The sequence below is a fragment of the Scyliorhinus torazame genome, chromosome 19, assembly GCF_047496885.1.
Source record: "Scyliorhinus torazame isolate Kashiwa2021f chromosome 19, sScyTor2.1, whole genome shotgun sequence".
Classification (NCBI taxonomy): Eukaryota; Metazoa; Chordata; class Chondrichthyes; order Carcharhiniformes; family Scyliorhinidae; genus Scyliorhinus; species Scyliorhinus torazame.
The window spans coordinates 105,856,286-105,883,859 of NC_092725.1; the positions used below are offsets into that span (position 1 = coordinate 105,856,286).

Genomic DNA, 27,574 nt, shown 5'->3' on the forward strand with positions numbered 1-27,574 from the left:
CAGCCGGATACAATTTAAGGTAGTCCACCGGGCACACATGACAGCGGCTAGGATGAGCAGGTTTTCCGGGGTAGAAGATAGGTGAGCGAGCTGCGCGGGAAGCCCAGCAAAACAGGTCCACATGTTTTGGGCATGCCCGAAGCTTGGAGGGTTTTGCTAAAGTAATGTCCACGGTGCTAAAAACACGGGTGGTGCCGAGTCCGTAGGTAGCGATCTTTGGAGTGTCAGAAGAGCTGTGAGCTCAGGGGGTGAAAGAGGCCGACGTCTTGGCCTTCGCCTCCCTGGTAGCCCGGAGACGGATCTTGTTAATGTGGAGGGACTCGAAGCCCCCCGAGTGTAGAGACCTGGGTTAGTGACATGGCTGGGTTTCTCAGTCTCGAGAAAATAAAGTTCGCCTTCAGAGGGTCAATGTTATGGTTCTCCCGGAGGTGGCAGCCGTTTGTCGACTTTCTCGGGGAAAATTAAAATGTCAGCAGATGTTATTTTTATAAAAATGTTCAAATACCTTAATAAAATATATTTTTAAAAAATAATCTGGAAGGAGGAACTGAAGACACGGTTGCTAAGTTTGCAGATGATACAAAGATATGTAGAGGGACAGGTAGTATGAGGAAACAGGGAGCTACAGAAGGATTTGGACAGGCTAGGAGAGTGGGCAAAGAAGTGGCAGATGGAATACAATGTGGAAAAGTCTGAGGTTATGCACTTTGGAAGGAGGAATGGAGGCATAGGCTAGTTTCTAAATGGGGAAATGTTTAGGAAATCAGAAGCACAAAGGGACGTGGGGGTCCTTGTTCACGAGTCTCTTAAGGTTAATGTGCAGATTCAGTTGGCAATTAGGAAGGCACATGCAATGTTAACATTCATGTCGAGAGGGATGGAATACAAGACCAAGGATGTACTTCTGAGGTTATATAAGGCTCTGGTCAGACCCCATTTGGAGTATTGTGAGCAGTTTTGGCCCCGTATCTAAGGAAGGTTATGCTGGTCTTGGAAAGGGTCCAAGGAGGTTTACAAGAATGATCCCTGGAATGAAGAGCTTGTCGTATGAGGAATGGTTGAGGACTCTGGGTCTGTACTCGTTCGAGTTTAGAAGGATGAGGGGGGATCTTATTGAAACTTACAGGATACTGTGATACTGGATAGAGTGGACATGGAGAGGATATTTCCACTTGTAGGAAAAACTAGAAGCAGAGGGCACAATCTCAGACTAAAGGGACGATCCTTTAAAACAGAGATGAGGAGGAATTTATTCAGCTAGAGGCTAGAGGGTGGTGAATCTGTGGAACTCTTTGCCGCAGAAGGCTGAGGAGGCCAAATCACAGAGTGTCTTTAAGGCTGAGATAGATAGGTCCTTGATTAATAAGAGGATCAGGGGTTATGGGGAGAAGGCAGGAGAATGAGGATGAGAAAAATATCAGCCATGATTGAATGATGGGGCAGACTCTATGGGCCGAGTGGCCTAATTCTGCTCCTATGTCTTATGGTCTAAGTGTGGGGTGCATCGGTAATATTTGGAAAGTGTGATAATAGCAAGGATTACCCCATATGAATCAACCTATAGTATGTGTTGCATTAACATTTGGATGAAAAGCCTACTGAATACAAAGACATGGCTTCTAATTGTGGTAAACAAATTAATTCACCCTACAGTTAAAATCTTGATCTTGTAAATACTTTTGAATTTAGATCCCTGTTAACAATGGTTATAGATTAAAATGACAATCTGCCCCGCATTTCTATATTCAGTCCAAGTTTTTAAACGCACAGTAGTTGCCTGTTCTTCCTGAAGCTGATACAGCAGTTAAAAAGATACTAATCAGTTTCCAACATTGACTACTGAAATGAAATTGAGCTTTTCCTCTAAAAACACTTCAAAATTCAATAAACGTACGTTCTTGGAATATCAATCCCACTTTATCCACGGTTTCTCTGTTCACAAGTATCAGAGGGTTATCTTCAGAGGTTTGGGGGAAATTGTGAGCATGTACATGGGGTTCAAGCTCGAAGTGCCGGCCCTCAAAGATGAATTCTTGCAAATGGGGCTCAACTGTAGTCTGATTATAGACAAAGTCATAAAATATGCATGCGCTGAAAAGCAAAACCATAAACATAAATGGAAATTAAAAATTAATCGATTAATGTAAACCTGTATTATTGTTAAATAAGAATCAACATTGTTTAATCAATTCTCAAGTTAGCCGGTGACAAAGTATATATAATTGCCAGAGGACGCTCTACTAATTCATACAATGAGTGTACATGTGAACAGTATATAGCAGCTCTATTAAATACCCGCCTCTGCACATTTTACATCTACAAGATTTCAGTTCCTCATATAAATTCCATGTCCGCATTTATAATGGAATCTGACTGTACGGTTTAAATCTGCCATTCTGTAATTACACCCGCCTGACTCCTGTGGCAATGAGGTACCAGTGCCTTAGCCAGTCCTGCAGAGAAACTCCAGCAAACTATTATTTAAACTGCTGCTAGCTTTGCTATGGAGCTATAAAATCGAAGTGCTACGAATAAGGTCATAATATGATTTTAAACAGGGACAGAATTGTACGTACACACCATGGTCCCAAAACATCCACAACCATATCAGATAATGGCCATGCTGATTGGTATTGGCCAGGACACCAAGGTTAACTCCCTTGCTCTTCTTCAAAATGGTGTCATGGGATCTTCTGTGGCCACACGAGAGAGCAGACAGCACCTCAGTTTTATTTCTCATCAGAAAGCCTTTGACAGGGCTGCACTTGCTCAGTACTGCACTGGAGTGTCTGCCTTGATTTTTGTGCTGAAGTGAAGCTTGAACTGACAATCTTCTCATTTAGAGCTGAGTGTGCTACCCAATGTGCCACAGCTGCCATTCCCTGTTTGATATTCATTCCCAATATCCACACAATATATTATGTATACAATATTATACATTATTTACACTCTAAAATTGTACATGGAGTACTTTTGAGATAATAAAGTCATAGTATCAGAGGTTTACAGCACAGAAAGAGGCCCTTCGGCCCATCATGTCTGTGCTGGCCATCAAGCACCTATCTATTCTAATCCCATTTCCCAGTACTTGGCCCACAGCCTTGTATGCTGTGGCGTTTCAAGTGCTCACCTAAATGCTTCTTAAACGTTGTCAGGGTTTCCACCTTTGCCCCCTTTCAGGCAGTGAGTTTCACATTCCCAATACCCTCTGGATGAAAAGGTTTTTCCTCTAATCCCCTCACCTTAAAATCGATGCCCCCTGGTGATTGACTCCTCTAATAAGGGGAAAGGGTTCTTCCTATGCCCCTCATAATTTTGTACACCTCAAAAACTTCTCTGTTCAAAGTAAAACAACAGCCTAACCAGCCTCTCTTCATAGCTGAAACAATCCTGGTGAATCTCCTCTGCACCCATTCTAGTGCAATCAACATCCTTCCCACAGCATGGAACATAGGAACAGGATCATTCAGCCCGTCAAGCTTGCTCCACCATTTAATACAATCATGGCTGATTGGACACTTCAATGCCCTTTACACCCACTATCCCCACAACCCTGTATGTTATTGCTAATCAGAAATCGATCAATTTCTGCTTTAAATATAATAGGAACATATGATGATCAGAACTGCCCACAGTACTCTAGCTGCAGCCTAAGGAGTGTTTTATACAGCTCCATCATAATGTCCCTGCTCTTATATTCTATGCCTCGGCAAAAAAAGGCAAGTATCCCATACGGCTTCTTTTTTAAAAAATTTAGAGTACCCAATTCATTTTTTCCAATTAAGGGGCAATTTAGCGTGGCCAATCCACCTAGCCTGCACATTTTTGGGTGGTGGGGGCGAAACCCATGCAAACACGGGGAGAATGTGCAAACTCCACATGGACAGTGACCCAGAGCCTGAACCTGGGACCTCGCGTCATGAGGCAGCAGGGCTAACCCACTGTGCCACCGTGCTGCCTAATGAATACCCTTTATAAAAGAACACCATGTTAGATTTTATTTGGATGCTGAATGGTATTTCTCTATCTAAAATTACTTGTCTATTACTTTGCAGAGTTTGTGATTTTAAATGGGATTTAGCCTTGGTCACAGCTGAAACCCATGCAAACACGGGGAGAATGTGCAAACTCCACACGGACAGTGACCCAGAGCCGGGATCGAACCTGGGACCTGAGCGCCATGAGGCTGCAATGCTAACCACTGGGCCACCGTGCTGCCCCCCCCCATACAGCTTCTTAACCACCTTACCTGTCCTGTTGACTTCAGGGATCTTAGGCTATGTTTCCCAAGGTCTCTCTGGTCCTGTGTACTTCCTAGCTTCCTAGTCTCCGTTCTGTATGCTCTTGCATTGTAAGTCCTCCCAAAATGTATTATCTCTCACTTTTCAGGGTTAAAATATTTTGACTGCCATTTTCAAAAGCTGTTAAAAAGTAGTCACATTTCTCAAATTAACAATTTAAACACAGTGTAACATTATCCTATGATATTGTCCAACTGGTACCAATTCATAACATGAATCCTCTCTGACCTTAGAGTAAGGGATTAGGGACAACTTTAAAGTCAGACTTCTCCACAGCAACTTCAACTTTCTCAATGCATCAGTAAGCATTGGCTGCCAGAGTTCTACAATTGAACACTTGCTGAGAGTTGCAGAATTTTCACACTTTGATAATATACATACGTGTTGTAGGTCTGAATGTAAATCTTGTGCAACGTGACTTGCTGCAGAGAGAAGACGTGTATGACTATCCTGTGCAAAACATCATTGGTTTCTGCAAAAAACTGATCAAAGCCCCAGCACTTCTCCTGGTCGGTTTCGAGAATGTTTGCTAGGATAGGTGTCAACAGGGACTGCAGGCCTCTATGGAGAGAGAAAGAGCAGTAAAATGACTTGCTGTTTCTAAACCAACTACTTTAAAATTACAAAAAAAAAACATTTTCCCAGATATTATTTCCAGTATTTTCTATTTAGTTGCCAAGCAGTGCAGACTGTCATAGCTTATTATTAGTTCTCATTGGTTTATGGGGGGCGCCCATCAGTGAAGGCTAGACCTTGCTCATGCTTTCCTCTGAACTCTTTCTCTGTATGAATGTGTCATTTTTTTCATTTTAGTGATCAGCTCTTGGTGAGCTTGGTTTCTCGTAGCTGAGCTTGGTCTCTCGTAGGGAAGCTATGTCAATGTCCAAGTCGATCATTGCTTTCTTATATGCGTTATCGGCCAACTGCAAAGTCGTCAATTTCATGCACAAGGTCCTGACATTCCAGCTTGCCAATTGAAGAGTTGACAACTTGATTGTTTTGTTTGTTTGCCTGCTGGGCTGAATTCCATTCTCTTACTAAGCAGACTCTTAAGCTCCAAGCACCCATTGAAGCACACAGGCATCTTACTAGTTGGGGACTGTCTGACTCGAGTTGGGCAGTGACTGACCAGTGGGACACAATGGTCCCGCTCACCGGAGACACCCAGTGTCTTTCAAACTTTTTTTCCCGAGACCCACTTTTTCCAACAGGCTGACCTTCGGGACCCACTTGATGGCCAGCATAGATACGATGGGCCGAAGGGTCTCTTTCTGTGCTATAAAATTATGACCCTACGAAAGCAGAGATATTCAAAGTGCAAAGGAAAGCCATGAGGTTGATGTTTGAATTATGAAAAAAAAAATTTGCATTTTCTTCGCACTTTCCGAACTACGAGTACAAAGTTGTTTTCAGCCGATGAAGTAGTCACTAATGCCAATTTATGCACAGCAAGCTCCCACAAACAGCAATGTGATAAAAACAGATAATCTGGTTTTTTGTGTGATGTTGATTGAGGGATAAATGTTTTTTTTAAAAATATGTTTATTCAAAATTTTCAACAATTTTGAACCAAACACTCCTGAAAGGAAAAATAAAAACAAAATTGTACACAGGAAATCAAACAAAGATACACCATTTAACCAATAAATACAAATGTGGGGGAAACGCCCCCCCTTTTAACAAGAACATAAACCAACCCCTCCCCCCCCCCCCCCCGGGTTGCTGCTGTTTCGACCTCCACCTCGCGTTCCGCGAGAAAGTCTAGGAACGGTTGCCACCGCCTGGAGAACCCCTGCACAGACCCTTGCAAGGTAAACTTTATCCTCTCCAACTTAATGAACCCTCTCATGTCATTGATCCAAGCTCCTACGCTCGGAGGCTTCGCATCTCTCCACATTAGTACGATCTTCCGCCGGGCTACCAGGGATGCAAAGGCCAGAACTCCGGCCTCTTTCGGCTCCTGCACTCCCGGTTCGTCCGATACCCCAAATACTGCTATCCCCCAGCTCGGCTTGACCCGGGTGTTCACAACTTTGGACATAGCCCTCGCAAAGCCCCTTCAGAACCCCTCCAGTGCCGGGCACGTCCAGAACATATGGGCGTGATTTGCTGGGCTCCCCGAACATCTCACACATCTGTCCTCCACCCCAAAGAACCTACTCATCCTTGCCCCTGTCATATATAGAACATAGATGCGCCCTATGTACTACTTTGAACTGTATTAGACTGAGCCTGGCGCAAGAGGAGGAGGAATTGACCCTGCCCAGGGCATCAGCCCACAGACCCTCAGCCAGCTCCTCCTCCCACTTGCCCTTCAACTCCTCCACCGAGGCCTCCTCCGCTTCCTGCAGCTCCTGATAAATCGCCAAGACCTTGCCTTCTTCAACCCATACACCCGAAATGAAAATGAAATGAAATGAAATGAAAATCGCTTATTGTCACAAGTAGGCTTCAAATGAAGTTACTGTGAAAAGCCCCTAGTTGCCACATTCCGGCGCCTGTTCGGGGAGGCTGTTACGGGAATTGAACCGTGCTGCTGGCCTGCCTTGGTCAGCTTTCAAAGCCAGCGATTTAGCCCTGTTCTAAACAGCCCCAGGAAATCACCCTGTCCTGAATCCTTCGTGCTGGAGGTAGCGGAAATTCCCTCACCCTGCCGTCTCACAAACGCCCTCACTTGCATATATCGAAAAGCTTTTCTGGGAGGCAACCCAAATTTCTCCTCCAGCACCCCCAGGCTAGCAAAAGTCCCATCTATGAACAGGTCCCCCATCCTTTTAATTCCTGCCGGCTGCCAACTTAGGAACCCCCCATCCATCCTGCCCGGCACAAACCTATGATTATCCCGTATCGGGGACCAAACTGAGGCCCCCACCTCACCCCTATGTCGCCTCCACTGCCCCCAGATCTTCAATGTCGCCGCCACCACCGGGCTGTGGTGTACCGCATCGGCGGTAGCGGCAGCGGTGCCATCACCAGCGCCCCCAAGCTAGTACCCACACAAGACGCCACCTCTAGCCTCTTCCACGCCACCACCTCTCCCTCCATTACCCATTTACGGATCATCGCCACATTCACTGCCCAATAATAACCACGCAGATTCGGCAGCGCCAGCCCGCCCATGTCCCGACTGCGCTCCAGAAACACCCTCTTCACCCTTGGGGTCTTGCTTGCCCATACAAACCCCATAATACTCCTGCTTCCCCGCTTGAAAATAGCCTTGGGGATTAGGATGGGCAGGCACTGGAACACGAACAAGAACCTCGGGAGGACCGTCATCTTGACCGACTGCACCCTACTTGCCAGGGAAAGTGGCAACACATCCCATCTCTTGACGACTTTCTCCATCTGGTCCACCAACCGTGCCAAATTAAGCTTATGCAGGGCCCCCCCAGCTCCTAGCTACCTGGATACCCAGGTATCGAAAGCTCCTCTCCGCCCTCTTCAACGGCAGCCCCTCTAGCCCCCTTTCCTGGCCCCCCGCATGCACTACAAAGAGCTCACTCTTCGTCACGTTGAGCTTGTAGCCCGAGAAGTCCCCAAACTTCCTAAGGATCCGCATAACCACCGCCATCCCCTCCACTGGATCTGCAATACATAACAACAGGTCATCAGCATACAACAACACCCGGTGTTCCTCCCCTCCATGGACCAACCCCCTCCAGTTCCTAGACTCCCTTAATGCCATGGCCAGCAGCTCAATTGCCAGCGCGAACAGCAAAGGGGACAGGGGACACCCCTGTCTCGTTCCCCCTGTACAATCTGAAATATTCCGATCTCCGCCGCTTCGTAGACGCGCTCGCCACCGGGGCCCTGTATAACAACCTGACCCACCCTATGAACCCTTCCCCGAACCCAAACCTGCTAAGCACTTCCCGATCAAAGGCCTTCTCCTCGTCCATAGCTGCCACCACCTCCGCATCCCCCCCCTCACCGAGGGCATCATAATCACATTCAGGAGCCTCCGCACATTCGCATTTAACTGCCTGCCCTTCACAAACCCCATCTGGTCCTCATGTATCATTCCCAGGTCACAATCCTCAATCCTCGTATCGAGGACCTTCGCCAGCAACTTGGCATCTATGTTAAGGAGCGAGATCGGCCTATACAAACCGCACTGCAGTGGGTCCTTGTCCCGCTTGAGAATCAGCGAGATCAGCGCCCGAGACACTGTCGGGGGCAGAGTCCCTTCCTCCCTCGCCTCATTGAAAGTTCTCACCAGCAACGGACCCAACAGATCCACATATTTCCTATAAAATTCAACCGGGAACCCATCCGGTCCCGGGGCCATGCCCGTCTGCATGCTCCCCAATCCCTTAACCAGCTCCTCCAGCCCCATCGGGGCCCCCAGGCCAGCCACCTGCTCTTCCTCCACCCTCGGGAACCTCAGTTGATCTAAGAACCGCCGCATTCCCCTCTCCCCGCTCCGGGGGCTCTGACTTGTACAGGTCCCCATAGAAATCCCTAAATACCTCATTTATTTTAACCGCACTCCACACCGTATTCCCCCCCTATCCCTGATTCCTCCAATCTCCCTCGCCGCCTCCCTCTTACGTAACTGAGGCGCCAGCATCCGACTCGCCTTCTCCCCATACTCATATACTGCCTCCTGCATTTTCCTCCACTGAGCCTCTGCCTTCCCCGTGGTCAATAAATCAAATTTTATTTGGAGGTTCTGTCGCTCCCTCAGCAGCCCCTCTTCGGGGGCCTCTGCATAGCTCCTGTCCACCCTTACTATCTCCCCCACCAACCTCTCCCTCTCCTCGTGAGCCCTAATTGAAATTAGCTCTTCCCTAACCACCGTCTTCAGAGCCTCCCAAACCACACCCACCTGCACCTCCCCATTATCATTGGCCTCTATGTATCTCTGAATGCACCCCCGGACCCACCCACAAACCTGCTCATCCGCCAACAGTCCCACATCCAGGCGCCACAGCGGACGCTGGTCCCTCTCCTCCCCCAACTCCAACTCCACCCAGTGCGGGGCCTGGTCCGAAATCGCTATAGCCGAATATTCCATTCCCTCCATTCTTGGGATCAGTGCCCTACTCATCACAAAGAAGTCTATCCGTGAAAAGGCCTGATATACATGGGAGCAAAAAAGAGAACTCTCTGGCCACTGGCCTGGCAAACCTCCACAGATCCACACCCCCCATCTGGTCCATAAACCCCCTTAGCACCTTGGCCGCAGCTGGCCTCTTACCCGTCCTTGACCTGGATCGGTCCAATGCTGGGTCCAATACTGTATCAAAGTCTTCCCCCCCCCCCCATTATCAAGCTCCTCGCTTCCAGATCCAGGATCCGACTCAACATGCACTTCATAAACCCTGCATCGTCACAATTCGAGGTATACACATTCACCAGTACCACCCGGGTCCCCTGCAACCTACCACTCACCATCACGTATTGACCCACATTATCCGCCACAATACTCAGCGCCTCGAACAACACCGCTTCCCCACCAGTATTGCAACCCCTCTGTTCTTTGCATCCAGCCCTGAATGAAAGACCTGCCCCACCCATCCCTTTCTCAGCCTGATCTGATCTGCCACCTTCAAGTGCATCTCCAGAAGCATAACAACGTCTGCCTTCAGTGCCTTTAAGTGCGTGAACACCTGGGCCCTCGTCTCCCGCACACTCCAGTCCCCCAGGCGGCGAACCCCCGCCCCCGACTCTCCCTTTTACGTCCAGCTCCCCTTCGGTCAGCACAGCAGCAACCCAGTCCCCTCCCCCCCCTTTCCCCAGCTAGACCACCGCCTCGCCCCCTTGCTCCCCCCATTGCACTCCCGTAAGTCAGCTGACTCCTGCTGGCCTCGGCCGCTCCCGCCTTTGCCAACGACCCCCGTGTGGAATCCCCATCCCATTCCCCCCTTCACGCCGATGTGAGCACCTCTCCAGCACCGCCCCTCCCCTCCCCTCAGGGCTCCCCCTCACCCCCCCCTCTCCCCTCCTCACTTCCTCCCCCCCTCCCCTCCTCCCCCCTCCCCTCTCCTCCCCCTCTCTCCCTCTCTCCCTTCCCCCCTCCCCCCTTCCCTCTCTCCCCCCTCCCTCTCTCCCCCCCTCCCTCTCCCCTCCCCTCTCTCCCCCCTCCCCCTCCCCCCTCTCTCCCTCTCTCCCTTCCCCCCTCCCCCCTTCCCTCTCTCCCCCCTCCCTCTCCCCTCCCCTCTCTCCCCCCCTCCCTCCCCCTCCCCCCTCCCCCCCCTTCTCCCCCTTCCCCACCCCTTCAGCGCGGGAAAAAGCCCGCATTTTCCACCTGGGCCGTCCCCGTCCCCTATGGCGCAGCTCCTTTCTCCTACAACCTCACCCCGGTTCCCCATGACCTCCTGCCCACCCCCCTTCAGACGGGGTCCGCCCCCTGCAAAACAGTACCGATGCCCACAAACCCACATATCACATCCACTCACCCCTTCCCACTCCCCAGCATTCCCACACAAAAACAAAAAAACAAACCCAACCCCACATCAAACCCTAAGTTCGAGTTCAACTTCTCGTTTTGTATAAAAGGTCCACGCCTCATCCGGTGTATCAAAATAGTGATGGCAGTCTTGAAACGTGACCCACAAGCGCTGGCTGCAACAGCCCGAACTTCACCCCCTTTCGGTGGAGCACCGCCTTGGCCTGGTTGAATCCAGCCCTCTTCTTAGCCCGCTCTGCACTCCAGTCTTGATAAATACGGATCTCCGTATTCTCCCACCTGCTGCTCCGTTCCTTCTTCGCCCATCTCAGGACGCACTCCCTGTCCATGAAGCGGTGAAACCTCACCACTACAGCCCTTGGCGGCTCATTGGTTTTCGGCCTCTTTGCCAGGACTCTGTGAGCCCTATCCAGCTCCAAGGACCGCGGGTAGGCTCCCGCGCCTTTTAACGTGCTCAGCATTGTGGCTACATATGCCCCAACGTCGGACCCCATCAGGGAGACCCAGAATCCGGAGATTCTTCTTCCTCGACCTATTCTCCAGGTCCTCAAACTTTTCCTGCCACTTCTTGTGCAGCGCCTTGTGCGCCTCCACTTTCACCGCCAGGCCCAGAATCTCGGCCTCGTTTTCAGAGGCTTTCTGCTGCACCTCTCGGATCGCCGCCCCTTGTGCCTTCTGGGTCTCTACAAGCTTCTCAATCGCCACCTTCAAAGCAGCTTTTCAGGAACTCCTGCTGCTCCCGCAACCATTGCGCCCACGCTGCCTAGTCTCCATCCGCCACCATCTTACTTTTCCGCACCTGCTCTCCTCTCTTCTCCAAAACCACTTTTTTACTCGCTCCACTCCTGGTCCACTCCTTAAAATGCTGGGGGAACCTTACTGCTTCCTTCCCACACCGGGAATCGCCGTCCAAGTGCCGCTGGGGCTCCTCAAAAGGGCCCAAAAATCCGTTTTTGGCAGGAGCTGCCAAACGTGCGAACTACCCAGGCATAGCCGCAACCGGAAGTCGAGGGATAAATGTTAGTTAGGACATTAGGGATATTTATTCAATACAGTCCCATGGAATATTTTACATCCACGAGAGACAGAGCTCCATTTAACATGGTATCTGGAAAACAGCATTTCTAACAGGGCAGCAGCCCTGCAGTACTACATTGGGGTGTTAATCTAGATGTGGTGAACCCACAACTGTCTGTCTGATGTAGAAACAAGAGTTTTACCCACTGAGCCACGATTACAGAAAGCTAGGCTTAATAGCCCTAAAAGAATCTTGCAGGGGAAGATGAATTATGCTAATAAATGGTTGGGAAAGATAAATCCAGCACATTAGTGTAAATTAAACTGTGAGATAGGACAAAGGGATACAGGTTTGAACTCAAGAAGGCTGATTTTAGGATGATATGTAGAATTTTTTCACTTACTAATACAAGATTTTTATTGGGGGGAGGGGGAGGTTGCAGACAAAGGCAGCAGACTTTCCACAAAGTTCGGAGGATTTTTCTTAGGTAGCTGTTGTGAAAGAATCCGAGTGTAAGTGTTCTGTGCCAGGTTTAAACCAGTAATACAGCGGATTTTGCTGTGGTGAGGATCAACACCCAGACAGAAAGAAAGACGACAGTTTTCTCCAAACCCTATTGTCCTTCAACACAGATAAGTAAACTCTGCAACCTGGTGTTTGGCTTCCCAAAAGCTCCTTCCAATGGTCCCAGAGAGAGTGTATGTGGAGGGCCTGCAGGCTGAGGGTGTGCTCTTGTTTCTCTACAGAAATGAGGACTGAGTCGCTTGGTGGGTGAACCTGAAAGGTTACTCAGTTTATGGTTAGCTGATTCAAAGACTTCAGTTCAGTTAAGAATCGGATTGATTGGTACTTGGCTTCAATCTTACCCGTGTGATGGTTCCAAATTACAACTAATCGCCTGGCTTGCTGTTGGGGATGTCTGTCAGCCTGCCAGTCCACTGCTTCTCATTCTTGGGCCATCATTCTCTCATATTTCTAATCACAAAAGGCATTTTCGTGGCACGACTGCGTGGCAAAATTTGGTCCCAACTCTATCTACAAGTTTGCTGACAACACGCCCATAGTGGGTCGGATCTCGAATAACGATGAGTCAGAATACAGGAGGGAGATAGAGAACCTAGTGGAGTGGTGCAGCGACAACAATCTATCCCTCAAGCCAGCAAAACTAAAGAGCTGGTCATTGACTTCAGGAAGCAAAGTACTGTACACATCCCTGTCGGCATCAACAGGGCCGAGGTGGAGATGGTTAGCAGCTTCAAATTCCTAGGAGTGCACATCACCAAAGATCTGTCCTGGTCCACACACTTCAACGCTCCCACCAAGAAAGCACAACAGCACCTATACTTCCTCAAGAAACTAAGGAAATTCGGCATGTCCACACTGACTCTTACCAACTTTTACAGATGCACCATAGAAAGCTTCCTATCTGGCTGCATCACAGCCTGGTATGGCAACTGCTCGGCCCAAGACCGCAAGAAACTTCAGAGAGTCGTGAACACAGCCCAGTCCATCACACAAACCTGCCTCCCATCCATTGACTCCATCTACACCTCCCGTTGCCTGGGGAAAGCGGGCAGTATAATCAAAGATCCCTCCCACCTGGCTTACTCCTCTTCCAACTTCTTCCATCGGGTAGGAGATACAAAAGTCTGAGAACACGCACGAACAGATTCAAAAACATCTTCTTCCCCGCTGGTCCCAGACTCCTAAATAACCCATATGGATTGACCTGGTTAATACTACACTCCTGTATGCTTCACCCGATGCCGGTTTCTATGTATTTACATTGTGGACCTTGCGTTGCCCTTTTATGTATTTTCTTTTCATGTACTAAATGATCTGTTTGAGCTGTTCGCAGAAAAATACTTTTCACTGTACCTCGGTAAACGTGACAATAAACAAATCCAATCCAATCTTGTTTCGCCATCCTGCTGATCCTATGATCCTACCCGGTAGTTGTGATGCTTATGTTAATCTCAGGGTGCAGTGACCCTTTTTACACCCACCTGCAGGTCACAACCTTTGAGAAAGCCTGCTCTACACTAATCAAGCTTGGCCTGTTACTCATAATTGTTGTCCCCCATGTTGTGTTTCACGCTCTACAGCAAAACTGGAGTATCTTCTTCATGACACAAGCCTAGGTAAATTCTGAGACTGTTGGCTGCCCGCATGCTGTCTTGGCCTCCCCGGTGGAGTCCAAAGGAATGCGAAACTCTACATTTGTCACCAGTTTGGTTGCAGGAGTTACTGTTAAGATGATATAGCTAGACATCAGTAAATCAAGATTTACTGCATTAATCATCAACTCTCCGGAGGTATCCACAAGGCACTGGAGTTATTTGTCCAAAGCTGTGAGTTTGGTTCATGAGTTCTAATGCATGTTGACATGCCAGTGGGCCTGGAGATTTGGGGTCTAAACTTCCTCCCGAGTTATGAAGCTTTAGCCTGGGATCACAAGGGATCGGTTTCCATGTGCCACCTCTTGTAGAGGCAGAGCTGAGGTCTCGAGATAAAGAAGTTGTGTACTATACACGTGTAAGAGACTTACACATTTTCTTCTTTTTCACATTGCTGCCAGCCAATGGCATAGGCTGAAAATGAGGGGCAAACGAGCACACAAAAGCAGAAAGCATGCCAACTCTCTTCACCAATACACTAGATACATCACATCGACCTGATGGACACATGTATTGTAAAATCAGCATAGTGAAGAGGGCTGCCCTGAAAAGATGTGGGATTCTCAAGGGGAAAAGGTTCACCAATTATACTGCGCTATGGAACCATGCGAGAGGACACCGTTGAATTCTCCCAATTTCACACCAGGCCATTCCATGTTGAGGTTTGAGATAGTTTCGGCTGAGGACAAACACAAATATTATCGAGCCAACGTTAGCTCTTATTGCGAGTGGAGTGGAATCAGAAAATGACAAGTAGTGGCAGATATTTTCAGAGGCCAAGACAAAGCTCCATTTGCAACTTTGGGGCAGAGACAGAGACCTCAGGAGGAAGAAGGAGAAATAAATATTTTTCATATTAGTTGCACATTTCTCAGGACACAGAGTTTAGACCTAAATTGAACAGATCTATTTTTCATCTCTATCTAAATACGGCCTATACTAAACCTAAAATAATTAAAGTTTCAGTGATTAAACAGATGTCCTAATTTTAGGCAAGGTCACTGATTATAGTTAATACATTATCAACATGTGCGCTGATAATTTTAAGAGTAGGCTTACCTGGAAAGGTTGCAAGACAGCGGCAAGTCATGATGCCAAACTAATGGGCCATTTTCTGATTTCTGAACCCCGGATATTGTTCCTGGAGGTTTCTCTGTGATTATTTTGAACCTAAAATACAATACATAGCAAAACTAATTCAACTAACTAGCGAAGAATCTTTAAGAAAAAAAAGCCACGCTGTGCACCTAAAAACATAATATTTATACAGCCCCCTTAATGTCAGAAACATCACAACATCCTTCCTTCAGGCGGTCCAGGAGGAAGAAGAATTAGGAGAGTGAGCAGAGGCATGGCCCTAAAGATAGGCATTAAGGAATGTTGAGAGAAGGGTCACAAGGTTTGTAGAAAGGGACTGCAGATTCTAAATCCTGGACAGCCAAGGGCTGTTGGTGGAACTGAGATAGGATAACAGCGAGAGAGGAGCAGAGACACATGCTGCCATGTAACTGGTAGAAGAGACAAAGGCAGGGCAAAGCGGGATAAAAGGAAGGATTTGGGTACAAGGGCAAGAGTTCGGAATTTAAAGATTCGAGGAACCAAATGGAGATTGACCGAGATGGGAGTCACTGGGGAAAAAGACAGTGTAAGATGAGATGCGAGTGGCAGAATTCATGACGTGCTGCAGTTTGCAGGGCGGGAGCCAGCAAGCCTGCCGCCAGAGTAGTTAAGTCTGCCGGAGGGAAAAGCGTTAATGGTGGGGATCGAGTAGTGCTCAGTGCAGATGGAGGTAAAGCAGAGGCGGATGTTGCAGCTGCAGTGCAACCAAGTGGTCTTGGCGAACACTAGGTTATGCAATAGAAGGCTATTACAGTCAAACAGAACCCCAAATTGCACAGCCTAAATAAGTCGGCGGGGATGGGCGAAGGGATCAGAAAGCAGATATTTAGGTCAGGGTTGATCAGGGTGGATTTTAGGTTTGTTAAACTTGTAAGAAGATCTGGTATTTTCACAACCCAATTTCTGTTAGAGCCAGACAGCACATCAATCATCTTGGAGATTGGGTGGTGGTGGAGCTGTATAATAAAGTATTTATACACACATTTCTGAACCTCATTTATTGACGAGTGGGGTTTGTTCTCTACTATATTGTACCCAAGACATCCTGCATGGTAAAATGGACTGCATGCACACATAAATGATAATTTTTATATATATATATATATATATTATATATATTTAGAGTACACAATTTTTTTTCCCATTAAGGGACAATTTAGCCTGGCCAATCCATCTACCCTGCACATCGTTTTGGGTTGTGGGGATGAATCGCATGCAGACATGGGGAGAATGTGCAAACTCCACACGGACAGTGACCCGGGATCAAACCCGGGTCCTCGACGGCGTGAGGCAGCAGTGCTAACCACTGCGCCGCTGGAGAAATACATTTTAACTCTTTTTTAAAATAAATTTAGAGTACCCAATTATTTTTTTTTCCCAGTGAAGAGGCAATTTAGCGTGGCCAATCCTCCTAACCTGCACACCTTTGGGTTGTGGGGGTGAAACCCACGCAGACATGGGGAGAATGTGCAAACTCCACACGGACAGTGACCCAGGGCCGTGATTCAAACCCGGGGCCTCAGCGCCGTAGTCCCAGTGCTAACCACTGTGCCACCCTACATTTTTATTCTTTCATGGGACGTGGGTGTCGCTGGCACTGCCAGCATTTGTTATCCATCCCTAACTGCTCTTGAACTGAGTGGATGGCTAAGCCATTTCAGAGGGTAGTTAAGAGTTGGGGACATTGCTATGGGTTTGGAGTCACATGTAGGCCAGACTAAGTAAGGATGGCAGATTTCCTTCTAAAGGACATCAGATGGACTTTTCCAACAATCAATGATAGTTTCATGGTCACTATTACCGAGACTGAAACCACAATAAAAGTACAATAACATTATGAATGCGACCCATTCACCCCAGCAGCAAATAGCACCATCTGTGGAGACAGTCACACAGACGCAATAGAAACCTGCAAACTTACATTACTTCCTTGTTTCTCCGGGGTCCCTCGAATGGTCTAAATGGGAGACTGCCAGTAGCTGCATGGTAAAACGTGACTCCAATGCTCCACAGATCGACAATTGCTCCGTACATTTTCTGCTGAGGCTTTCTCAACACCGCTCGTTCATACATATCTGGATGCTAATCAGATTGTTACTTTTCAGTCAGTAGTTCTTGGCCAAACTGGAGTACACAGCTACTAATACAGGCCAAGGATCTCAATGAATTATTCCATAAATTTGAATGTATTAATTGTGAAGTTATGTTCTTCTGATAAGATACAAAAACATATCCCTTTTCTTCAAGTCATTGAAAATTCATAGGCTGAGAGACAGGAAGCATAATTCTTTAACAGTATCGTCTGACAGACCTGCAAGTGACGGGCACACATGTTACCTGCCCATCCATTCATCCCAAAACTTGGAACTATGTACGTGCCAGGCCCGACACTAAGTCTCCTGCACAAGGAGGAATCAGGGAGAAAATGAATACCGGTAAGGTTTGAGCTTTGACATGGGACAACGGACCCAGAAAAAAATGGGATGGTTGGTCACCCCAATGGACCTGCGTGCAGACTGTTGGATGACAAATACAAGGGACTGTATAGGATATACGTCACAGAAACAACCTTTTAGACCCAACCTGCCCACGTCAGCATTTATGCTCTACTCCAGTCTTTCCTCATCTGATTCTGTCACTGTAACCTTCTATTCTCTTCATGTCCTTGTCAAGCTTCTCCTTAGAATTCATCTATACCATTTGCTTTAAGAACTCCCTGCGGTAGCGAGTTTCACATTCTCACCATTCTTTGGATGAAGAAGTTTCTTCTGAATTCCCCATTAGAGGGTAGATAGGCTAAATTGTCCCTTAATTGGGAAAAAAAGAATTGGATACTATAAATTTATTTATAATAAAATTCCCCATTAGATTTCTTGCTGCTAATTTTAGATTGATGGCCTCTCATTAGGCTTTTCCCCATGAGAGGAAACATTCTCTAAAAATGCACTGTATCAAAGCTTTTCAAAATTTTAAAGACCTCTATTAGGACACCCCTCAGCCAACTTTCTTTCAAGAGTAAGCCGACCCCGACCTGTTCTTGCATTCCCGATATATATACCCTCACATTTCTGGCATTATCCTTGTAAATCTTCTCTACATCTTCTACAGTGCCTCTATACCTTTTTTATAATTATGGTGACCAAATAGCACACAGTATGCCTAAGTGTGGTCAAACAAGGTTCATCCCAGACTTAACATAACTTCCCCACTTTTCAATTCTATCCCTCTGGAAATAAATCAGAGTGCTTGATTTGTAGTTTTATGGACTGGCTAACCTGTGACGCGACTTTTATTAAATGGTGTATTTCTACATCGAGGTCCCTTTGTTCTTTTACCCTACTTAGACACATATCTTTGAGGTAAGAAGTGGCCTTCCTAATTTTCCTACCGAAATGCATATATACATATAATTCCTGTTGCTGTTCCCAGAATAGTTGTGCTAGCTCCACACAAACCCCAGTTCCCAATCAAGAGAAAACACAGAGCAGAGTGAGGATAAGTCCTAGTTAACATGAGCATTGGCAGTATCTACAAGTTAGCCACTTGATGGCAGAAGTATAGGACCCAGAATCTAGTGTATCCCCAAAAGAGAACAGGCAAGTCTGACATAAATGATGGAGTCAGCGATTTGAACTTGGGTTCAGAATCTCAACCGTCTTAAAATGTGAAGACTGGTTCTTACCAAATACTCCTCGGTTCCGTAAAGTGAGACAAACTGCTCATCGTCCTCCAACTCTCTGGCTGCCCCAAAGTCAGTGAGTTTGTAAACTGACCGCCCATCTTCCCCGATTACACGCATGATATTTCCAGGCTTGATGTCTCTGTGGACGATCCCATTCTCTCGCAGGTGGTTCATGCCTGCCCCTGTTGGAAGAGCATCGAGATTCAAGTCAAGTGCATGCATGCACACAGATAAAGTGGTTCACTCTGTTAGGATTTTAAATAGAACCATTATCGTTCTGTCAATGGTTTCACAACAGTTCCTACTAGCAGGTCTTATCTCATTCATCCTGAACCTCTATGTTTTAATGACTTTCCCCATGCAGTTATACAGAATAAGGATAAATTATAACCCTGACAGGACTAAAGTACTGCACCATCTTGACTTCAGAATGATGCATTTTAAACTCCCATCAGATTTTGGAAGCTAATCATCGGTATTGTCTGTCCCTTGATTCAAGGATGATATCCACTCAGGGTCATGAGTTTCTGCCATGGGTCATGTGAGTGAACAGGCTGATTCTTGATGCACAGATCTTTGGGGAAATGGGGCAGGACATCCCACGAGGTAGTGGGATCCTGGGTGCAGGACTCGCTTCCTTTTCGTTTCTTCCTTGCTGCCGCTCTGCCTCATCATGAAGGCGTTGATAGAGCTTGATGGACAAGTTGTTGCCATTCTGAGCAAAAGTCAGCAAGCTCCTCCACATCGCTATGCTTCAAGGAGAACTTCGGAGTGTCTTTTAAGTGTTTTTCTGTCCTTCCCAGGAACACTTTTGAGTTCAAATTGTGATGTGTAACACAGAGGTTTGGCAAGTATAAAATGTAATTAGAGGGGAGGTCTTAATGAGTCAAATATCCAAAGATCATCTTGTTCAGCAGTGATAAATCTCTAATATTTCCCGTTCCTGTTATTTAGAACATAGAACATAGAACAATACAGCGCAGTACAGGCCCTTCGGCCCACGATGTTGCACCGAAACAAAAGCCATCTAACCTACACTATGCCATTATCATCCATATGTTTATCCAATAAACTTTTAAATGCCCTCAATGTTGGCGAGTTCACTACTGTAGCAGGTAGGGCATTCCACGGCCTCACTACTCTTTGCGTAAAGAACCTACCTCTGACCTCTGTCCTATATCTATTACCCCTCAGTTTAAAGTTATGTCCCCTCGTGCCAGCCATATCCATCCGCGGGAGAAGGCTCTCACTGTCCACCCTATCCAACCCCCTGATCATTTTGTATGCCTCTATTAAGTCTCCTCTTAACCTTCTTCTCTCCAACGAAAACAACCTCAAGTCCGTCAGCCTTTCCTCATAAGATTTTCCCTCCATACCAGGCAACATCCTGGTAAATCTCCTCTGCACCCGCTCCAAAGCCTCCACGTCCTTCCTATAATGCGGTGACCAGAACTGTACGCAATACTCCAAATGCGGCCGGACCAGAGTTCTGTACAGCTGCAACATGACCTCCCGACTCCGGAACTCAATCCCTCTACCAATAAAGGCCAACACTCCATAGGCCTTCTTCACAACCCTATCAACCTGGGTGGCAACTTTCAGGGATCTATGTACATGGACACCTAGATCCCTCTGCTCAGCCACACTTTCAAGAACTTTACCATTAGCCAAATATTCCGCATTCCTGTTATTCCTTCCAAAGTGAATCACCTCACACTTCTCTACATTAAACTCCATTTGCCACCTCTCAGCCCAGCTCTGCAGCTTATCTATATCCCTCTGTAACCTGCTACCTCCTTCCACACTATCGACAACACCACCGACTTTAGTATCGTCTGCAAATTTACTCACCCACCCTTCTGCGCCTTCCTCTAGGTCATTGATAAAAATGACAAACAGCAACGGCCCCAGAACAGATCCTTGTGGTACTCCACTTGTGACTGTACTCCATTCTGAACATTTCCCATCAACCACCACCCTCTGTCTTCTTTCAGCTAGCCAATTTCTGATCCACATCTCTAAATCACCCTCAATCCCCAGCCTCCGTATTTTTTGCAATAGCCTACCGTGGGGAACCTTATCAAACGCTTTGCTGAAATCCATATACACCACATCAACTGCTCTACCCTCGTCTACCTATTTCTTAATACTTTACTGAGTTTACAATGCTTTCCCTCCACTAACCTGAACATTAGTCTGATATCATATCCAAAGCAGCACCTTTGGTCAGTACAACCTACTGCAAGGCTCTGTTTTTAAGCCAGTTGCCTCATCAGACTCGTTGACATGGAACTTCCCTCTCCGTTGAGATAGTTGATCTCAATCATGGTAATAGGAGTGTTACAATTGATCACTGGGAATCTGAATAAGAACACATGAATTCTGAGCTGTAGACCGCATGGCCCATCAGGCCTGCTCCGTCATTCAATAGGATCATGGCTCATCTCGGGCTTCAACTCCATTTCCTGCCTGCTCCCCATTTCCCTCGATTCCCTGAGAAACCATCAATCTCAGCTTTAAATATATTCAACAATCATGCTTCCACAACCTTCAGTGATAGAGAATTCCAAAGACTAACAAGGCATATAGAGAAGAAATTTCTCCTCATCTCATTCGTAAATAATCAGCCCCCTAGTTTGAGATGAAGCCCTCTGTGTTTTAGGTTGCTCAGAAAGCAGAAACAACCTCTCTGTGATTCCTGTCAAGTCCCTTAGGAATCTTGTATGTTTCAACAAGGTCACCTCTCATTCTTCCAAATTCCAGAGAATATAAGCCCAATTTACTAAACCTCTCATCATAGGGCAACCCTCTCATCTCATGCATCAATCTAGTGAACCTTCATGTACTATCTCCAATGCAAGTACAGTAAAGTTTGTTCTTTAGAAGGGTCATTTGGACGCAAATTTTTTTTTTTTATTATTCCAATTAAGGGGCAATTTAGTGAGGCTAATCCACCTACCCTGCACATCTTTCAAAAAATAAAAAATTTAGAGTACCCAATTCATTTTTTCCAATTGAAGAGCAATTTAGCGTGGCCAATCCACCTAGCCTGTACATCATTGGGCTGTGGGGGCGAAACCCATGCATACACCGGGGAGAATGTGCAAACTCCACACAAGACAGTGACCCAGAGCCAGGATCGAACCTGGGACCTCGGCCCTGCACATCTTTAGGTTGTGGGGGTGAGACCCATGCAGACACGGAGAGAATGTGCAAACTCTACAAGGACTGTGACCCAGCGCCGGGATCGAACCTGGGTCCTCAGCGCTGTAGGCGGCAGTGCTAACTACAAAATATGGAGACCAAAACTGCATGCATGTGTTGTCTTGTCAAAGTTTTGTACAATTGTATCAAGTCTCCTTTATTGCAGTTCTCTCATCCTCTTGCTATAAAAAGCCAAAATACGTAACACATATCAGAGGTGCGTGTGGACACTGAATGAGGACAGGAACGGGGTCACTAGGTACCATTCACTATCAAAGGTCATTGTGAACTAGTTGCTGAGCTTCATAAGAGTGACTGCAGAATTTAGTCTAGGCTTCAGGAGTGGAGGGGTGGATAAAATATTATACAGTAGAAAGTCTAGAAAATAAATTAAGGGACATAGCAATGGGAGCAGGTGGGGGGGGGGGGGGGGACACTTTGATCTTGAGAACTGAATATTTTATCACCTACCTCACAACATTAAGATTTTTTTTATTGCTTTCACACACGGCAAATAGTGCTGTCATTTCTGCTTTCATTCAAACCAAGAAATAAAATTACTTGGCAAATAGTCATTAGGAACTTACCCACATCGCGCAATACTATCAGGAACTCAGATTCAGGTAGGCCAAATGCATTTCCTGCCTCCTCCAGAACAGTATACAGGCTTCCACAGGAACAAAATTCCATGACAAGTACTTTATTTCTGCTGGTGGTCTAAACATAAGAAAACACAAGAACCACAGTTAAGAGCCAACAGGTTAGCACAGCTGGTGTCAAACGTGGATGAAGCGGATACATTCTCAGGGGCCCTCACAGAAGTACTTTAGAAAATGGTGAACAGCAGGCCTCGTGGCATCCCAGGTGCCTCAGCACAAGCGCGTTTTCAGCAAATCAGTTCTCAGGTGGCACAATGAGGCCCATTGCAAGGAAAGCTGAGCACAACACATTGGGGCATCACGGAGGAAAACAGTGAATCGCACAACAAAAAGATTAGAAATAACTTAAGGCAGGAATAAACAGTAATAAGTATTGATGATAGTGGTTGTCAAAAGTGTACTGAAATGCTTTTTAAAAAAAAAAATTTAGAGTACCCAGTTATTTTCTTTTCCAATTAAGGGGCAATTCAGCATGGCCAATCCACCTAACCTGCACATCTTTGGGTTGTGGGGGTGAAACCCACGCTGACATGGGGAGAATGTGCAAACTCCATACGGACAGTGACCCAGGGCCGAGATGTGATCCCGGGTCCTCAGCGCCACAGTCCCAGTGCTAACCACTGCGCCACATGCCGCCCCAAAAGTGTGCTAAAATGTGTGAAACAAAGACGGTGAAGTTTGCGAAATGCCAGAGCTGTTCTTTTCAGACGTACAGATTAAGGGGCGGCACAATGGTTAGCACTGCGGCCTCACAGCCCAGTTCAATTCCAACCTCGGGTGACTGTCACTGTGGAGGTTGCACTTTCTTCCTGTGTCTGCGTGGGTTTCCTCCGGGTGCTCCGGTATCCTCCCACAGTCTAAAGATGTCCAGGTTAGTTGGATTGGCCATGCTAAGGTTAGGTGGGGTGACAGGGATATGGTGTGGGCGTGGGCCTGGATAGAGGGCTCTTTCAGAGGGTCACTGCAGACATGGTGGGCCGAACAGCCTCCTTCTGCACTGTAGTGGTCCAAGAAGAGTTTTAAAGCATGACAATTGCACGAATAATACTGGAAAATGGACAAAAGAACTATAAATCACTAGGAGTTACAAACATATTCTGATAAAGAATATACACGGCGGTTGAAAATGTTTTTTTAAATATAAATTTCGAGTAACCGATTCTTTTTTCCCAATTAAAGGGCAATTTAGCGTGACCAATCCACCTACCCTGCACATCTTTGGGTTGTGGGGGTGAGACCCCGCAGACACAGGGAGTGTGTGCAAACTCCACACGGACAGTGGCCCAAGCCGGGAATTGAACCCGGGTCCGGTTAAGAGTTGGACAGAAGAAAGTAAATCAGGGTATAGAAAAAAAAAAACTTGATTATCAACATGACCAAACGTAAGTGGGCATAACACGACCATCAGGGAGTGAAGAATTGGCTTTTTACAGTTCAGCATAACACACAGATGTTCTATAACATACGAATGTCTATTTATACAGCTCATCGTGATAAAGGTGCAAAGCTTTCCACAGCCAATTTTCAACTGCAGTCATTGTTGTAATGTCAGAAACACAGCAAGCTCCCACAATGAGATTTATGGCCAGGTGGGACAGTATGGTGGCTCAGTGGTTAGCACTGCTGCCTCGTGGCGCCGAGGACTCGGGTTCGACCCCGGGCTCCGGTCACTGTCCACATGGAATTTTACATTCTTCCCATGTCTGCGGAGTTTCACCCCCAACCCAAAGATGTGCAGGATAGGTGGATTGGCCACGCTAAATTGCCCCTTAATAAAAAAAAGAATTGGCCACTTTAGATTTGTTTAAAAAATATACATCTGGCCAGATACTCAATTTGTCAGTGATCTCAGCTAAAGGATGAATGTTTGCCAGGATACCGGGGAGAACTGCCCTACTCGTCTTCGAATGGTGCAATGGAATCGGAGCGCCCCTCGGTATAATGCCTCATTAAAAACGCCATGGCTTTTGTGGTCCCTGTATTTAGAAATCCAATTGTGTGGAGCTTCGCGAGAGCAAATTCCGGAGTTAATAAGGAGCAGCTCTGGGGAAATTGTGAGAAGCACAGCAAAGTAGGGGTGTGGGTCACAGGCAGTTCCTACTACAGGACTCAGCCGCACATACTCCAAAGATAGGCATATAACTGCACCTGGTCCACACCCTCACCAGTAATTCCACATAGCTGCTTGTGCAGTAGCACACCCCAATAACTGCAGCAAACGAAACCAGGCGATGGGTGACAGGCAGGCTAATACCCACATGTGAGGGAGAATGCCTATCTCCAACAACCCTTTCTCAAAAATCAGCTGGCTTGGATGTAGCAAGAATGGAAACATGGTAAAAAGAAATCATGTTAATTATCCTTGCTCTTGAATGCACAGAGAATGTGTCTGGATAGTGAAAGCCGAGATTCAATTTATTCACCATTCACCGCCTGTTGGCTAATCAATTGCTCTTACAGTCAACACACACTCTACTGGAGGGTACAAAGATTTTTTTTTAAACATGGGATTGCCATCACTGTTTGAGTCAGAGAGGATTACAGCACAAAAAGAGGCCATTCAGCCAAGATCAGCATGTAAGGGATTGAACATGGGATTAATGGCAAAGATTTAGCATTCATGTTATAGCGGGGAAGGTCAAGTGACTGCTTTTCTCCCGGCCCCGGGTCAGTGTCCGTGTGGAGTTTGCACATTCTCCCCATGTCTGCGTGGGTCTCACCCCCAGAACCCAAAGACGTGCAGGATAGGTGGAGCGGCCATGCTTAATTGGAAAACAAAAAAGTATTGGGTACTCTTGAATATATTTTAAAAAGTGATCACTTTTCCATAGAGTCACTGAGCACAGGAGGCCATTCAGCCCATCATTCCTGTGCTGGCTCTTTGAAGAGGTATTCAATTATTCCCACTCCAGTGCTCTTTTTCCCCATAGCTATTCAAAACCTTTCTGGAAGTGAGAACAATCTGCTTCCATAGCTCTTGCATGCAGAATATGCTAGATCAAAACTCACTTAGGTAATGAAAAAAAATTCTCCTCATTTCTCCTTTGGTTCTTTTACCAATTATTTTAAATCTGTGGCCTCTGGTTCATGGCTCTCCCGCCAGTGGAAATTGTTTTTCTGTATTCTGCTTAACCTTCTCAGTTCTTAAAAACAATTGAAACTTCTCTAGTCCTGTCTGGGGAGCAGGGTGGTGGCGGTGTTGGGAGAGTTTCTGCTCGACTGTCTTAAGGTCCAGCTGCTGGGATCATGAATGCAAAAAGTGGAGCTGTAAACCTGCCTTCCAGCTGATTGATCAAATGTTGCAAAGGGCAGAAACAGAGATAAGGGGGGGGGGGATGTGCTCCAGTTTAAAGTTACAGACATGGCTCAGAGTGAATGATCCAGCCCGGATGATTGTGTAACCGTGCAGCTAGTATCGCTTTTACTTTCACTATAGTCAGATTACGGACAAGGGAGTCATTACTATGTGTTCACAGTGAAAATGTCACATTGTGTCGTAGACTCAAAGATATGTTTGCATTAGAAAGGGGACAGAAAAGAGTAGGAAACTAATCCCACACGTAAAGGGGATGAGTGGTAAGAACTCAATTTTACAACTTTTCAATGACGTATACAAAGCACCAAATGTTAAGTGCAGGCAGGATAGACCCAAGATACTACCTCAAAGCAAATTAGGGAAGGAGGATCACTGATTCGGGAAAAAGTCAATTTAAATAATGCATGGGAAATAGAACATTTTTACTGAAAAAGCAACGGTCTTTGTATTCTGTATCAAAACAAGTGCAAAGAATAAAACAGTGCGAAGAATAAAACAGTGCAATTTCCATACCTCCTCTTCTACTGCAAAGAGTTCTACAATATTTCTATGGTTCAATTTCCGGAGGACCTCAAACTCCCGCATCTGCACTTCAATTGGGCGCAGAAAGCTGATGTTGTTAAATACCTTGACAGCATACAAGTCGCCCGTTTTCTGCAAAAAATTACACAATACTCACAATTACGTACTGCAGTTTCTCAGCAAGACATCTCAAGGTGGGTTATTTTTTGAGGCATGGTCACTTAAGTAGACAAGTGTGATAGTCAATACTCAGGATAAACGGCACAGACACAGGCCTTTTGGCACAGGCAGTCCCTAACCGCATTTTTGCTCCACTGAAGCCTCCTCCAATCCATCCTCAGTGTGTCAGCAACATGAATAAACAGCAAGATGGTTGTGAATTCAGCATGTACAGTTATTTTCCACTTGTTGCATTAGGTGAGGAAGGAATGTTAGCCTGAACGCAAGAAGAATTTCCCATTATTCTCTGATCGTTGACCTGAAAAATTGGAACAAGCCTTGGCTTAAAGGCTGACCCAAGTTGACTTCAACAATGAAGTACGATAAATCTTGAATTAATGAAAGACTGGAACGTGTCCCCATTTTAATCACATAAAAGAAAGACCACATGATTTTCAGTCAACCATGAAAGATTTAGAAAGGATGGGAAGTACTTGAACAATGAGGCAGTTTTGAAACCTCGAGGCAGTTTTGAAACCTCTCATTTGCAGGAAGTCTTTTCCTGATAAAAATTGTGGTAGAGAAAATAGCGACAGCGTCAAGATTCAGAGGCCGGTCTTTAGAAACCAGTGCTTTCTGTATGCAGTTTAACCTCAAATTTCCAACTCGTAATGCCCAGTCTTCCTGCTTTCATAGGCCAATCTCCACCGCCATTGTGAGGGCTAGCACTGGAATCTGGTCGGAAAAATGCAGGAGAGGCTGCACTGTGTCCTGGGGAGAGGAATTACTTAAATTCTGCTACTACTGGTTGCCTCTGGATTTAGAAAAAGGTGCAAGTGGTTTCCAAGGATCCTTCAACACGAGAGTTATAGAAGTGATGGTTCAGCCCATCCACCAAGCCTGCCCCACAGTCATTATATCCCTGTTGCAGCGTGACCAGACACTTCCTAACACCCCTGAGCCTCGAAGGTACATATCTCCTGGGAGAGAAGAAACCAGAGACAA

The 27,574-nt window shown here is 46.5% G+C and overlaps 1 protein-coding gene across 2 annotated transcripts in view; it reads right to left on the minus strand.

Annotated features, from left to right (window-relative positions):
* The window catches only part of tbk1 (TANK-binding kinase 1), a 115,997-nt gene that overhangs the window by 49,436 nt on the left and 38,987 nt on the right, over window positions 1-27,574 (minus strand). For both annotated transcript variants that reach the window (XM_072484995.1, XM_072484994.1), the window contains exons 3-9: window positions 26,402-26,542; window positions 22,501-22,630; window positions 18,710-18,891; window positions 16,949-17,109; window positions 14,968-15,078; window positions 4,683-4,862; window positions 1,895-2,091 (exon numbers count right to left, since the gene is read on the minus strand). In XM_072484995.1, the coding sequence (XP_072341096.1) occupies window positions 1,895-2,091; window positions 4,683-4,862; window positions 14,968-15,078; window positions 16,949-17,109; window positions 18,710-18,891; window positions 22,501-22,630; window positions 26,402-26,542 (1,102 nt within the window). The remainder of the gene's footprint in view (window positions 1-1,894; window positions 2,092-4,682; window positions 4,863-14,967; window positions 15,079-16,948; window positions 17,110-18,709; window positions 18,892-22,500; window positions 22,631-26,401; window positions 26,543-27,574) is intronic.